Here is a 14,236-nt window from a genome sequence, read left to right as displayed (position 1 = left end):
AGCTTGGCCTCTTTTGTAATGTCATTTATCCTTCTATATCTGCATCCTGGTCTTATTTGTCTTACCTAGTAGCTTCTAGTCACCACTGCTTATCCTGCTCTCCCTGGTCCTGGTCTCCTTGTCTGTAGAATTCCACAGCTCCTCGGTCTTCCTACCCGATCCAGTGGCTTCCAGTAATAATCCCTTTTTTCTTTTCTGGCTTCCAGTGCCAGATTCTTTGCCCAGTCCCCCCTGGTCTTTTTTCTACAGCTCTCAAATCCAGTTTCCACCCCCTTCCACCCCCTCCCCAATCCTTCAACCTTTCATTTCATTGTCTTTGCTGTGGAGTGTTCTGTTCTTCTCTCTAAGTCTGACTCTTTTCCACTCAACATTCAGATGAAGCAGTTTCATTCTTCATGTTGCCTGAGGGCAAGCAAGACAATTTAGGAGAGACTGGGTCTCTGCTTTCAGTTCTGATGCTTAAGCCAGGATATGTGGGACTAGAGCAGTGGGAGACTTAAGTTACGGGGTTGTCTAACTCAACTCTACAGCCCCAGACTGGGTATGCTTGTAATAGCATCTTCAGTGATTGGACCTGCAAAGTTCTTGTGAGACTCTACAAAGCATGCTCAGAGTGTTATTTCATAAAACTTATAACTTCATCATTTGGGTGGCTTTTCCTAGTGACTATAAATGACACAAAGGCTATTGCTAGCATAATCTAGTATGTGTGTTTCAAAGGAAAACGGGGGGAAGCGTGACACATTTTCCATAGCCCCATTCTTGGAAATACCTTCATTGTTTTAGATAAAGTTCTTTTAAAAAGTGGACTAAGTTCAAAGAACTGAAGTTTGATAAAGTTTTAAGCAACTGAAACACTGGGACTCCAGTGGAAAAAGCAGGCAGAGAGCAGTGAATGAGCCCAGCCTGGGGAAAGCATAGGTAGCACTTCCCCACTGCTCAACTCCTCCTGGTCCCTGGAAGGAGTCAGGCAGCAAGGAAGTGTGTAGGTGTTCATTTTCCTGGGAGAAATTCCCCTTTGCTGGGTCATGGATGGGTTATTTTTCTTCCAGAAATGCCATTTTTGTTCTGGGAGAAACTGTGAGCACCTGTACACATAGTTTCTCCTAGAAGAGCTGCAGTTCTCCTGGTAGAAACCTGTGCTTTGGCCTAAATTGTTTAAAATCTTTTTTAGATGCCTAGCAATTTAATGCATTTATAACTATCTCCATCTGTTCTCATGCCTCAATGAGAATAAAAGCAAAAGGAGTTTTGACAAAGTTAAAGGTTACTGGTCATATACAGGCTCCTTTGAGATCATAGATAAAATTTCCCTGACCGGGATTTTATCCATTGTTATTATTTAAGTTACAGGCAGTCCTCAGACTTACAACACAATTGGTTCCTGAAAACTGCATCTTAAGTCAAAACATCGTAACTTGGAACCAGTTTTCCTATAGGAAAAATGTTATAAATGGGGGATTGGTTCCTTTACAATGGTTGACACAGCTGCATCCAGCTGGTAAGTCTGTTGTGGTGGTGGGGGAGAGAAGGGGCATCGGAGGGGCAGTGAGGGAGGGATTGGGGCTAGGGCTGGGACCAGTGCTGGGGCAAGTGCTGCCCAGTGAGGGAGTGGGGCAACTCACACCGCTGTGTGCCACCAGTCTGGGAGCTGCTATTGTGGTGGCTTGTCCAGCAGCTCTGGTTGCTGCTCCTGCCACCAGCCTGGGAGGGAATCTGCGTGGGGCAGGCGAAGCCGGGGCTGCGCTCTGGGTGGAAGGTGGAATGTGGAAGTTGCTGGGAGCAGGGGCTATGCCCACCTGCTGGCACGGGGCCAGCACAAGACTGAGCCACTGCGCTGCCCCCAAACAAGCAGCATGCAGCAGCAGGAGCCAACCCAGCCTCCCCACGCCTCTTGGGCAAGCAGCAGCTTCGCCTCAGCTGGATGAGTGGCAGAAGGGCATGGGGGGAGCAGGCATGTACCACCGAAAAACTTGCTGCAGCCCTGCCATAACCCCTACTCTGCTGCCTGCCCCACCCTGCCCTGCCCCGCCCCACCCCAATCCAGAGGCACACGCCTCCCTCTCCCCCCATGTTCTGCCACTGCTCGCCCAGTCGGGGCAAGCCTGCTGCCCATTCAGGAGTCACAGGGAGGCTGGGCTGTCTCCCACCACTGCACGCTGCTTGTCCGGAGGCGGTGCAGCAGCTCAGTCTCGTGCCAGCCCTGCATCGGCTAGGCAAGCAGCAGCGGGGCATAGTCCCCACTCCAGCGCCTTCCGCCTGGAGTGCAGCCCTGGCTATGCCCACACCGTGCAGATCCTGGAGCACATGACCCCACCCCATGCCCTCCAAGACCAGCAGTGGGAGCAGCTGTGAGAGCCTCTGAACAAGCCACCATACGAGCAGCTCCTGGAGTGGCGATGCGCAGCAGTACAAGTCGCCCACCCCCTTGCTGGGCAGTGCTTACCCCAGCCCCAGTCCCTCTCTTGCTGTGGGGGCATTGCTCTGCCCCCTTCTCTCCCCCGTCCCCCTCACCACAACAGACTTACCAGCTGAACACAGCTGTGTCAACCATCATAAAGACGAAACCTGCATTGGAACCTCGAAACAGGTGTCAATTTACAAATGTCGTAAATGCCATTTGTCATCACTCAAAAAGTCATAGGTCAAGGACTGTCTGTATTTAAAAAATAATTCCCAGAAAGTTTGCATAAGAAACATGATTATATTGTTCTCATATTTTTAAAAAGTCTTGTTCTTGTTTGTTTTGTTGGGGGTTTTTTTCATTTTATGGCAGATCGATGGTGGTTTCTTACTGTTATGTATGTTGTATGTTAGGTACAGGTATTGAATCTGTTTTAACGAATGTGCCTCTTTCTCTTTTTATTTAATAGAATCTGATGACCAAAACTACAGAGTAGAAGCAGTACATGCACTTGTCCATAAATTACCAGAGAAAAACAGAGAGATGCTGGACATCTTAATCAAGCACTTGGTCAAGTAATTCCTTTCCACTATTCTTGTCCATATGGTGTTTTTTGTGGAGTTTGGATTTTTTTTCTTTTTGTTTGCCAATTTTGGTTAATCCAATCTCTGTCCTTAGAAATGACTACTTGAAAATTCTGTTAGGCTTGTAAACTGCTTTTGAGAATTCAGTGAACAAATATGTGCTAAGATTAGAAGCAGAATCTTAACTAGGCCCATGAAGCATCCTAGAAAGCAATGCTTTTTGCAGATGTAAAAAAAAAAAAAAATGTGCTTTACCGCATTACTTCAGCTGGGCTCTGCAGCATCTGTATAGATCAGGTACTTCAGTGGAGTTTTTTGGCACTTTTATCTAAAGCTATTACATAAAAGTGCCACAAAAAGCCCCGCTAAAGCACCTGATCTTTACAGATATCAGGAGAGCCAGGTTGAAGTAATGTGCTGCTTCTTCTGGGCATGCACTGGGCTCAGTGAAGAAACATGCCAAATTTGAAGTAAAGCACCGTTCTTTTGGGAGTTTTTTATGTTTGCAAACACTCAAACTGTTTTTATTAAGCAGGTCTAATTCCTGTAACTTTTCCAAATTATGCTCCTAGTTCAGAAATTGAAATCTGTGATACTACTGTGCTAATAAATATGGGACTTGTCAATGTAGTCCAGACCAGTGTACGCCATCTTCTTGCTGGATAAATGCATAACTTGGTTAACTGCATTACTAGATGCCAGTCCTAAATTTTGTCTGTTGCTTACATTGGAAGAATCACTGGTTACCTGCATATCAGTTAAGTGCAGTGCATAAGAACTCTTCATTCCCACTGTCTACTTTCTAATGCAATTATGTTACATTTAACTGCATAATTTGTGAAACTGACTAAAAATTATCAATTTAAGTGTGCATAAAACAGCATGACCCCATTTTCTTTGCAGAAACTATACTAGTTAAACCATATCACACTGTGATTTTCCTGGCATTTCCATTCTGTTTTAACTTTTCATTTCAACTCATTTTCCAGTTATAGATTTTAGGTCTACAGTTCCCAAGACCACTCTTAGAGCATTTCTTAGATACAAGTACAGCATTTGCTATCTGTCAATCCCATGGAAAAGTAGCTGTTTTTAGTAAGAGATTGCATACTTTTTTCAGCCCTTCAGCTACTTTATACTTAAACTGGCTACATACCATCTGGGCTTGGTGACTTACTGCTTTTTAAATGGTCATTTACTCCAACCCTCCTTCTCAGAGCCCTCAGATTACTTTCTATTTAGTGCCAGAAAAGCACATATACAGGGTGATGTCTCAGAACTATCATCTTCTTACCAGGCTTCCTGATTCTATATACTTCAAAAAACTCCCATTCATTTTTCCACTTTTCTAATTTCCCTTTTATATCTTGCCTACTGTAATTAATCATCTTGTTTATTGATTTCCGAAACTGTTTTATCACCCATTCTTCTTGCCTTCTGGTTCCATTCATCTCCTCTTCCTACCTTTGTGTCTTTTTATGAAGTGTTGTCCATTTTCAGTATCTCACAGGAAATTCCTCTCCCCGTGCAATAAAATCCCAGGATACATTGACTTCACTGAAATTGCTCATATCCTTAAAAGTTGGCCCTCATATTTAGATGTTTCGCAGGCTCAGATTAATGTGATTTCAGTGTCACAAACAGCAATTGAGGGATTTTGTTCTTATGCATTCAAAGGGAGCTAGGCTCTTAAGGCCAGATCCTGATCAGCATTCAGGGTTCTCTCTCTTATACACCAGTATCTCAAATTTAGGAGCTTTGCCCTAGGAATATGATCCAAGTTGATAGGAAAGGCACCAAGGCTTCCTAAACAGTTTAAAAGTGCTTTCACAGCATCCCTTAGGTTGATCCAGCTTATCTTTTTGCTCATTTTGGAGGCCCTTGTAACTAGTCAATAAAAATGCTGAACACAAGGATGTATCTGAACTCTTCCTTTTCCTCAGTACTTAGGTGTCTTACTTGGGCTGTGATGGGGGCACTTCCATCGTGTTGGGAACAGTTCATCTGACAGTGGCACTCAGTATAAATCACATCAGTGATTGGTGTTGCCCATAGCCTAGTGACAAGAGCATTTACCCAGGAAGTGGGAAGCTTGGATAATGGGCCCCCCATCACTGAGGGATTTCAAATCTGTGTCTTCCACTGTGTCTTCCAGTCAGAAGAGCGTTGAAACCATCAGACTATGGATTAGGTTAGATGTCTTCTTCTTTCTTCCCTCCTTGAAACTGGCTCAGTAGGCAGCCAAGATGCAATATATGAAGACCCAGAAGGAGCGCAAGATGAAGAAAATGTTACTTTCTGACTCATTGAGGAGGGCATTCCTTGGGTGGGGGGAGGACTAAGTTCCAGTCCCTGCTACAAGGACTGCTTATGAATTTTGCACTATACAGTCATTGGTTAAAAAGCAGAAATAACCCTTGCAGTCACTCCGTGTAGTGCATCTCAGGAGCCTAGATGTTTTGGTGCTTGTAAGGAGGTCCTTTATCTTGCTGGCTTTTGCGGGAGAGTATGCTGTCTTATGAGCTCCATGGCCAGTTCTCCAAAGCAAAGTTCAGTCACTAATTAAACAAGCCAAATCAGACAAACACCTATATCCTGTCCCAGACGCAAGGGGAAAAGTCCCTTTGCTCTGACCTCATCAAAGCAGCTTGGCTTCTCCTTCCAGCAAGCTGTTTCCTTCCTTCTTTCTTTCTTACATTCTCTTCTCCTTCATTACATGAATGCACCACAACTGAGAGGGAGGTGGGGGTGGAACAGGATGGGGAATTATCTAATAGGAATGATAATACTTTGATTTGGTTTAGTCCTTGTGTTCCTTTCCTTTCTTGTTTCTATCTGAAGGTGTCATGGAGAATAGACCTAAAAAACATCACAATGAATCTTGAAAAACACCATGCAAATGCATGCTATGTAAGTGTGTCCTAGTAAATTAGCATTAGACAAAAACTGAAGGTCTGTTTATCTGCAAATAAACTTGAGATGTCACTCTGTCTGGAAAAACTTCCCAGACAAATTATGCATTTGCTTTCTTTATAAAAACAAATTGTTCAGTAACAAAATTTAATAACAGCACACCCTTATGGTAGAGGCAGACTGGAGTCTGTAGATTGGCAGTTTCCAAAACTTTATTCTATGATACAGTGAGTGAAGAAAGATATTTCCATGAGAAAGCAAGTGTGCCTTAATGAATAAGGCACACCGCTACCTGAAAAGTATACTGGCCTGTATCTTCTCAATACCCCAGCAAAAGTAAGACTAGGCACAAATAAAATTGCTTATCAAAATGTTCCACATTATGATTATTCTGAACAGTAATTCTGTCCTCTTATTGCTTTTGTAAGAAATTGAGTCTTACTAAATTACACAATTTGTCACCATGGAAACCCAGGTCTGTTTTATATTTTGAGAAGGCATAGTTTGTTTAAAAGGACTATAAAACTTTTTTGTTCAAGACAGTACAAAATTATGAACTTTCAAGTGTGGACACATTTTATATTTTTCCTGCTTACAGTTTGAGCTCAGTAATACAAAGTTCCATTATCATTAAGTACCAGTGAACTTTGTATACAGCTCTTGCTTGCCTAAGTCATGTGTAAGCTGTCTATCAGAAAGAAAAATAAGTTGGGGTCATGGCCAATAGAATACAATAATTCCTAAAATATGCCTCTGGAATGAGTTGGTCCCCAGATAAATACATTCTTGTCTGTGTTTACTTTTAAGAAGCATAATCTGCACTTAGGTAGGTGAAACAGGAGATGCGTGAAATGGAAGACTTTTATTTTCTTTCTTTATCATCAGTGCAAAGAAACAAATCATATTTTGCCTGGATCTTTGTGTAAATAGAGTATTAAACCCTATGGTTGTTAATGGAAAGGAAATATCTTTTGTATGCACTGGCTCAGTCCTCTCATTCCATTCTTCTCTATACCAAGAGAATTCAGTTACCCTCTCACTACTATGTGTGTCTTGCACATACTCAAAACTCACCCAAAAGAACATTGTGTGGTGTAAACCCAGGACTGGAATTCAGCAACTCCTGAGTGCTGATCTTAGATCTGGCAGGATCTTTCTGTGGCCCTGGGAAAGTCCTTGGACCTTTCTTACCTTGCTTATGAAGTTTTTCCCATTTTCATAACAAGGAAAGTGCTTATGCAACCTGGTTGCCAGACAGCAATGATGTCAGCTAAATGTTATGGTACTGCTTTAATGCCTCCTTCATTAATTAATACTTGTATAATATTTTAAAAACAAATTGAGCTGCCAGACTGTAACTGCTGGGAGTTCTTACTAAACTGTAAAATATCAAACTTCATGAACCTCAGTAGTGTAGGCTATCAGAAAGGTGGGTTTGGGAACCAAGAGAAGATAGGGCCATTGTTTGTTTGTTTTAATGTCTGAAAGATTTTGGAGATAATTGTTGCTGTGCACAGATGTGGAAGCCAGCCAAATAGCAAAAGTTAAGAATAAATATGCTAAGGAGGTAGCTAATTATTATTTTTTGAAATCTCTAAAAAGGATCACAGCATTAATAACTGTTACTCAGAATGGTAAGAGTAATTAGCAAAAAGAGATTATAGTAAAAGGGTGTGGTCCTAAAGCAAGATAAGGAGGGAAGATGTAAGCAAATGCCTTTGTAACTAAGCCTTTTATAAGCAAGGCTCAATGCAATTCAACATAAACTCTTAGTTAACATATGAACAGGCATTAATTTCTTGTCATGGAAATTTTCCAGTGCTAGAAATGTTTTTGGCAGGGAGAGCTATACAATTGCTAATCCATCAAAAAGTGCTCTAGTTTATTCTCCATCAAAAAGTGCTCTCTTTGTCCACTTTGCAGTACAGTCTAGAATATAGTCTACATTTTCTTGTCTTCATCATTTTTTCTCAGGGAATCATTTATATACAATTCATAGACAGAAATTGCTAACTGTATTGCAATCCCTGCCAGAAATATTTGCAATTGCCAATTGTTAATTCTGCCCCGCTCTTCATACCTTCCCAAGATCAGGTGATCTCAGTTTGGGGAAAGTGTAGGGAGCAAGGGGAGTAGAGCAGCCCCCACTGGCAAGGGGACTAGAGCAGCTGCTCAAAGCCTCTCACCCAGTCCTCAAACTAGGAATTCCAGTCTGAGGACCAAGCAGGGAGCAAGGAGTGGCCTCCTCTCCCCTCCTGGTATTTGGGAGGGGTGAGAGCAGCTGCCCCCTACATCTTCTCCATACCACAGTGACTGGTCTGGGGAAGGCACAGGAGCCTTTCCCTTCCACTCAACTCCTCCTGGGACTAAGAGGAGATGAGCAGCAGCTGCTCTCCATGCCTTCCCCAGACTAGAGTGACTTGGGTCTCAGGAAGATGTGTTGAGCATTTCCCCACTGCTCAATTCCTCCTGGTCCCCTGCTAAACTAGGTTCTTGGAAAACTTCAAAGATTGGTTTTCCAAGCTTGGTAGCACATCCTGTGAGGAGACAAGTTATCCTCATGGAAGGCTACTTCTGATAAGATACAGTATGTTTTCATAATAAAAGAACTAGAGGTCCATCGGGGTGCTTTTTAAGTAATGTATAATTCATGTTAGAAATTGGTGGAGGCCAATAGGAATAGTCAAAAAAGTTATGACAAATATATGGTGGATAGATCTGTTAGGGGCTAGTAAGCACAGCGGTCAGGGATATAACCTCAGCTTCACAACTTCCCTACACCTATAACTGCTACTAACTAGAGGAGTACAGTATGGATGAATACTTCTATAGTAGAGGGATCACTGTACAGCCATCCTGTTTCTCAAGCATCTGCTAGTTGCTACTGTCAGAAACAGGCTACTGGGTTAAAAAACATCCTTTGATTTAATGAGTAGTACAATTTTTATGTTGGGCAGAAGCCATATCTCTAGTTTTATCCTGTTATACTGAAAATGTATCTTTTAAGCATTTGTCTCCCTGCATCTGAAGCCAAGTTACATCAGCTGACCATTTCATTGGAGAGAGGATTTGTTTTGACAATAGACTGGGTGCAGTCAGTGTTCCCAAATTATTGGCACCTTTTACTGTTTGCAGTGACACCATGTCTAATGCTCAGAAATGTTTGAGTTTGTAGCATTTCCGTTGATAAAATATTATTTTTACTTTATAAATGTGGCAGCCCTCATTTCAGTAACTTAGTGGGTTTATTTTATAGATACAATGGTTGGGCTCCATGTGGCTGTCTGCTCCCCACTTTTAATAGCCATGGCATTTGGCAGCAACTGTAACTCTTTGAACGTAAGTATAGGCAGTCTGGTGTGTGTTTTTCATCTGAGCCTGCCAGAGGAAAAAGTCAGGGCACAAACATGAGCTGTAGAACTGAAAAATGGTTAAGAAACGGAGATGGCTGGCTACAACTGTCCTACTGGCTTATTCTAGGATCTATGCAGGGAGCATGGATTATAATCCAATTAAATTCCTCTTAAGAAAAGATGGAGAGCTAGAAATGGCTTCAGGGCCAGGATATTGAAAGCTATAACAGTGAGCATTTAGCTTAGCAAAATTGGAAATTCCATGCCAAAATGATTAATTTAATAACATGAGGAAAAAAAATGTTCAAGAGAAACCAGCAGAGCTTTAGTGAAATGAAAAAATTAGGTCACACCTCTCCGAGCTATTATTCAGGTTCTGTATGGATTCAGGCAAGCATAATTGAATTAATGTACACCCAGTTCATGTTTGTGAAGTTACCACCATAGACATAAAGTTTAGAGACTTTTGTTTTTGTTACGGAGAATATAAGAAAAGAGGGGGTTGACATGATGCAGATGAAACCTGTACACAATGACACCCTGCCCCCGCCCCCCGAGAGAATCACAGCCCACAAATTGAAAGCTTCTTATCTATGCATGTTCAAGCCAATCTTTCTGAGCGGGTCTCAAAATGTGGTTTAGTACATTTTTCCCTCTGTTCTTTACTAGCTATTAATTTTGGATACTCGCGGTCTGAACAGCCTATTTACCTTGGAGTAGTTTACTGTAGATTTTACTCTGGAATAAAATTACGCCTTTGTCCAGATGAGACAGATGACTACCCTCCGGGGTGACTGTCCAGAGCAGATACTAAGTTCCAGTGGAGCCAATAATAACATATATGAATTGTGCAAACATCCATCCTGAAATGAAATAGCTAAAACTGTGGACACTCAACTAGTCCACTGGTAGGATCTATGTTGATGCAGTTTTCCAAAGCATGACTTTACTCCAAAATGGAGCATAAAGTTTTTTATCTTGTGTGTGTTTCACCTTTATCCTAAAGTCAGATCATTCATGTTACATATCTGCATGCTCAGTAACTTTATAGATATGCAGAATGGCCACGTCCAGATGAACATGGATGTTTGGTTCCCCTGGGACAAGTAGCAGCAGAGCACCTTTTGCCGCAGGTACTTGTCCCTGGAGAACGCATGTGCCATGTACGCTTTGGCGCTCAGCAAGTTACCCTGGGGTGCAATAGGGGAGGCTGGAGCCAGCAATGTGCTGGCCCCAGCATCCTTACCTGGGGCTCCTGGGGCTGCAGCAGTGGTGACCCTGCCAGGCAAAGCCTGGCTCTGCTTTTCAGCAGTATGCACTGCCTATGTATGCAATGCACATACTGCACAGCTGTGTTTATCTGGATGCGTCCAATGTGGTTACTTTTGTCACCTGATAGTATTCAGTTTTGCATAAGCGGTGAATCAGAGTCACTCAGATGTGGTATTGAACAAGGAACTCCAAAGGAAAAAAAGAAACTGGATCTCCTACTACTTCTCCTTCACTGTAGAGCTTTGGTTTAGACTCTTACTTTCTAACTAACTTAAACACCGTATCTTCACAGATAAATAGGCAAATTATATCCTGATTTGCTGACTATAAATATTGCCATCATCTCCAGATATGAGATATTACGTGCAAAGAAATGTTGGTAGCAAAAAATAAGCACTAAGAAAGATCAGTAGGTAAAATTGAAGGCCAAACTGAAGGTATTACATTATTTGCCCACCAGTTCAGAACCCCACCTAGAAGAGAGAACTATGGGAAGTTACTCGCACTCCTCTACCTCTCACATACTGTGAGTCACTATGTAATAAGGACTATGAAGAGCTGAGATAATGTACCATATGTATCTTGGATACATACTAGGCCTTTGCAAATAGGGAATTATTCAGTTTGGATTCAGCAGATTCAGAGGACATGATTTGATTCAGAGATTCAGATCACTGTTCCAAATCGATTTGGCCGAATAAGCTTCGGAACGTTCGGCACTGATTTGGAGAGACTCAGAGATTCAGTCATAGACTATAAAAGGGAATCACTGAAATACCTATAACTTTGTCATTTTTTGGCTGAATTGGATAAAAATTGCAGGGATGGTAGCCCCTTCTGAGAGCATGAAGCATGCAAAGGTTCAAGGAGATAGGTGCAGGGGTTTTTGGGAAACTGCCCTGAAATGGCTGAGAGCTAAATTTATGTCATATATGTATGTTAAGGCAGATTTGGATGAAAACAGCAGAGATGGTAGCCCCTTCTGAGGACATGAGGCCTTCCAAGTTTCAAGGAGATAAGTGCAGGGGTTTCACTGCCAGGGACAACACAGCTTACTTTTTAAGAAGTGTGGGGAAAAAAACACCAAGAACAAATATAAATTGAAAGAAATGGATTGGATCGGGATAAGTAGAGGGATTCTAGTTAGTAAGCTATATCCAATCCTTTCCAAGAACAGAAAGTAGCAGGAGACATACTAGGAAGGAAGCCAAGCCAGTCCAGTACCTTTCAGACAATGTTGCTCAGGCAGAAATAGCTCACAAAAGGGACAGAAATGCTGCAGACAGAGGCTTATGTGCTGTTTCTACATCCTCCCTCAGCACTGTGATTGGATGGGGACTCAGGGAAAGATTACAGTCACTGGCCAGCTACAGATGTCAGTCTTTTCCCCCCCTGCTCCCCCTTCCTCTTCTCCGTTTCTGTTCCCCTGAAAGACCACCTCTGAATCAATTCAGAGGCTTCGAGTCGATTCAGAGGGTTTTTTTCTTCTCCCGATTCGATTCAGACTTGGTGTTTCAGCCTCTGAAACAGGCTGAATCTTCTCCAAATTGAATTGCAGACCGAAGCTTCACTCACCCCTAATACATACACGTGTATTGTCACATTAGCAGTTTGGAGAACTGTTGTAACAAAAGAAATTGTTTCCTAGAAATCTGAGACCCAGTTTTATTCCTCATTAAAAAGTGCTCTATTTTTCCACTTTGCAGTACGGTCTAGAATATAAACTACATTTTCTTGTCTTCATCATTTTTTCTCAGGGAATCATTTATATAGAATTCATAGACAGAAAGTGGAGCAAGGAGGCATCTTAAAGACAAACTGGTTCAGAGAAGCATAAGCTTTCATAGGCAGCAGCCTACTTCATCAGACTGTGTCTAGTCCTAGCCTCTGACAAAGTAGGTTGCTGCCAACAAAAGCTCATACCTCTCTGAACCAGTTAATTTCTAAGGTGTCAGTCTGCCCTACTTTCTGCCTGTTTTCAAACAGGGCTAGCCACCTCTATGCAATTGATACAATGGGGGGAGGAACTGAGGAGGGGAGGAACATTGAGCTTTCAGGGCCTTTGTTGCAAAGACAACTTAATTTTTGAATGGGTTATTGAACTGGAACAGAAATATTGTGTCCTTTCTTGGATTGGGAGATTGATATATTTATTTAATGACCTTTTATTTTGTGTTTATTTACAGGGTATCATTACACAGTCAACAAAATCTGATGACAGTCTCCAACCTAGGAGTTATTTTTGGTCCGACTCTGATGCGAGCACAGGAAGAAACTGTGGCTGCTATGATGAACATTAAGTTTCAGAATATTGTTGCTGAAATTCTTATAGAGCATTATGAAAAGGTAGAGTAATATCTGACATCTTTTACTTGAAAATATTTTTGCAATATGAGTGAAGTTAACACACTACAGGATCTCTTTTTCATTGCCTCATCAGATGCATCTGAAAAAGAAAATGATTTGCTGTACATTTAGATCATTGGGAAGAAGAACATTTTCATTTCATTTCATGCAGAGGGCCCTGCTCTCAACAGGTTTTGCACATGAGTGCAGGAGCTGTGCAGAATCTTGCTGGAGAATGTAGTCAGTTCTCTGGGTTGGAAGAAGAAACGTGTCTTTGCCTTCACTTCCCCATGCAATATCTAGTTTCTAGTGTTATATTAAGGGGTATTTTCAGATAAAAAAAAATTCCTTCTTGGAGTGATTTCATGGCTTACTCTCTTGATTCCATGTTCCCAAAGTCGATTGATTTTGGCCAGCAGAGTCTCTTGGGGCATGTCTGCATGACAGAGGTCTCATGCCCCACCTGAGAACACAGAGGACTGTGAGTGGACCCAACTATCCCTCGTTTCTGTCTTACCCATGATAGCTTTAGACCTCACTGAAGTATGGATTAATATAACAATTAATCAGTGCATTTTACAAATCACACAGAGGTTCTGATAACAGCATGAACTGAAGTAGGCCCCAATGAATATAAAATTAGGCATACCATAAGCTTCCACAAAAATTATGATAAAGTAACTAATTAATTTGGAACCTCCAAAACCAACAGATAGGGAGTAAATTGATAAAACCAGACCAGAACACCAACACAAAGATCAGACTGACCTGCCAAATAGGTGTCTGCATTTGGTGGGAAGGTTGTAGGATGTGGAAGATGCCACCCAAATGTGTTTTAATAATTGGTTAGAACTAGTTTTGATCAATGTATGAAAAGAGGCCTGGGAATGCTTAATACTTTGCACTGGCCTTAGGGGTTATGTCTTCAAATGATACAGCTAGTACCGCGGACCGTCTGGTCATGGATACTAGTGTCTAGGTTTATTTGTGGTTCAGAGGGTAGGGGAGATTCAGGTCTTCATGGTGGGTCCTCTTTACTTCATATTTCCATAAAAACCACATGATTCAGGCATCTTCTCAAGGTTCTGTTCCAAGTTGAACAAGAGTTACTTCTGAACCAAGTACTTATCTCCCACTTAATTATCCCAAGCCCCATTAAACCACAGATAAGCTAAGCTTCATGTACTTTATTATGAAGGTTTAGTAAGGTCATTATATTAATGTAAAAAACCCACCTAGACTGCTTTTGGTCTATGTAGAGGGGGTCAGGTAATATCATATCTGAGGTTATCTAGGGAAGTCTCCAACTACTTCAAAACAGGTTAGCTTTGTTTGAGCCACCTTGCCGCAACAGCACTCATTCC

The 14,236-nt window shown here is 41.9% G+C and overlaps 1 protein-coding gene across 5 annotated transcripts in view; it reads left to right on the top strand.

Annotated features, from left to right (window-relative positions):
• Positions 1–14,236, top strand: part of ARHGAP42 (Rho GTPase activating protein 42) — a 305,839-nt gene that overhangs the window by 260,254 nt on the left and 31,349 nt on the right. For all 5 annotated transcript variants that reach the window (XM_019530286.1, XM_019530287.1, XM_019530285.1 and 2 more), the window contains 2 exons: positions 2,874–2,979; positions 12,713–12,872. In XM_019530286.1, coding sequence (XP_019385831.1) covers positions 2,874–2,979; positions 12,713–12,872 — 266 coding nt within the window. The remainder of the gene's footprint in view (positions 1–2,873; positions 2,980–12,712; positions 12,873–14,236) is intronic.

This window comes from Crocodylus porosus, unplaced genomic scaffold, assembly GCF_001723895.1.
Source record: "Crocodylus porosus isolate Cpor-Errol unplaced genomic scaffold, CroPor_comp1, whole genome shotgun sequence".
In the NCBI taxonomy this organism is placed as follows: domain Eukaryota; kingdom Metazoa; phylum Chordata; order Crocodylia; family Crocodylidae; genus Crocodylus; species Crocodylus porosus.
The sequence above is the reverse complement of the archived record's forward strand: the minus strand, read 5'-3'. Positions and strand labels throughout refer to the sequence as shown.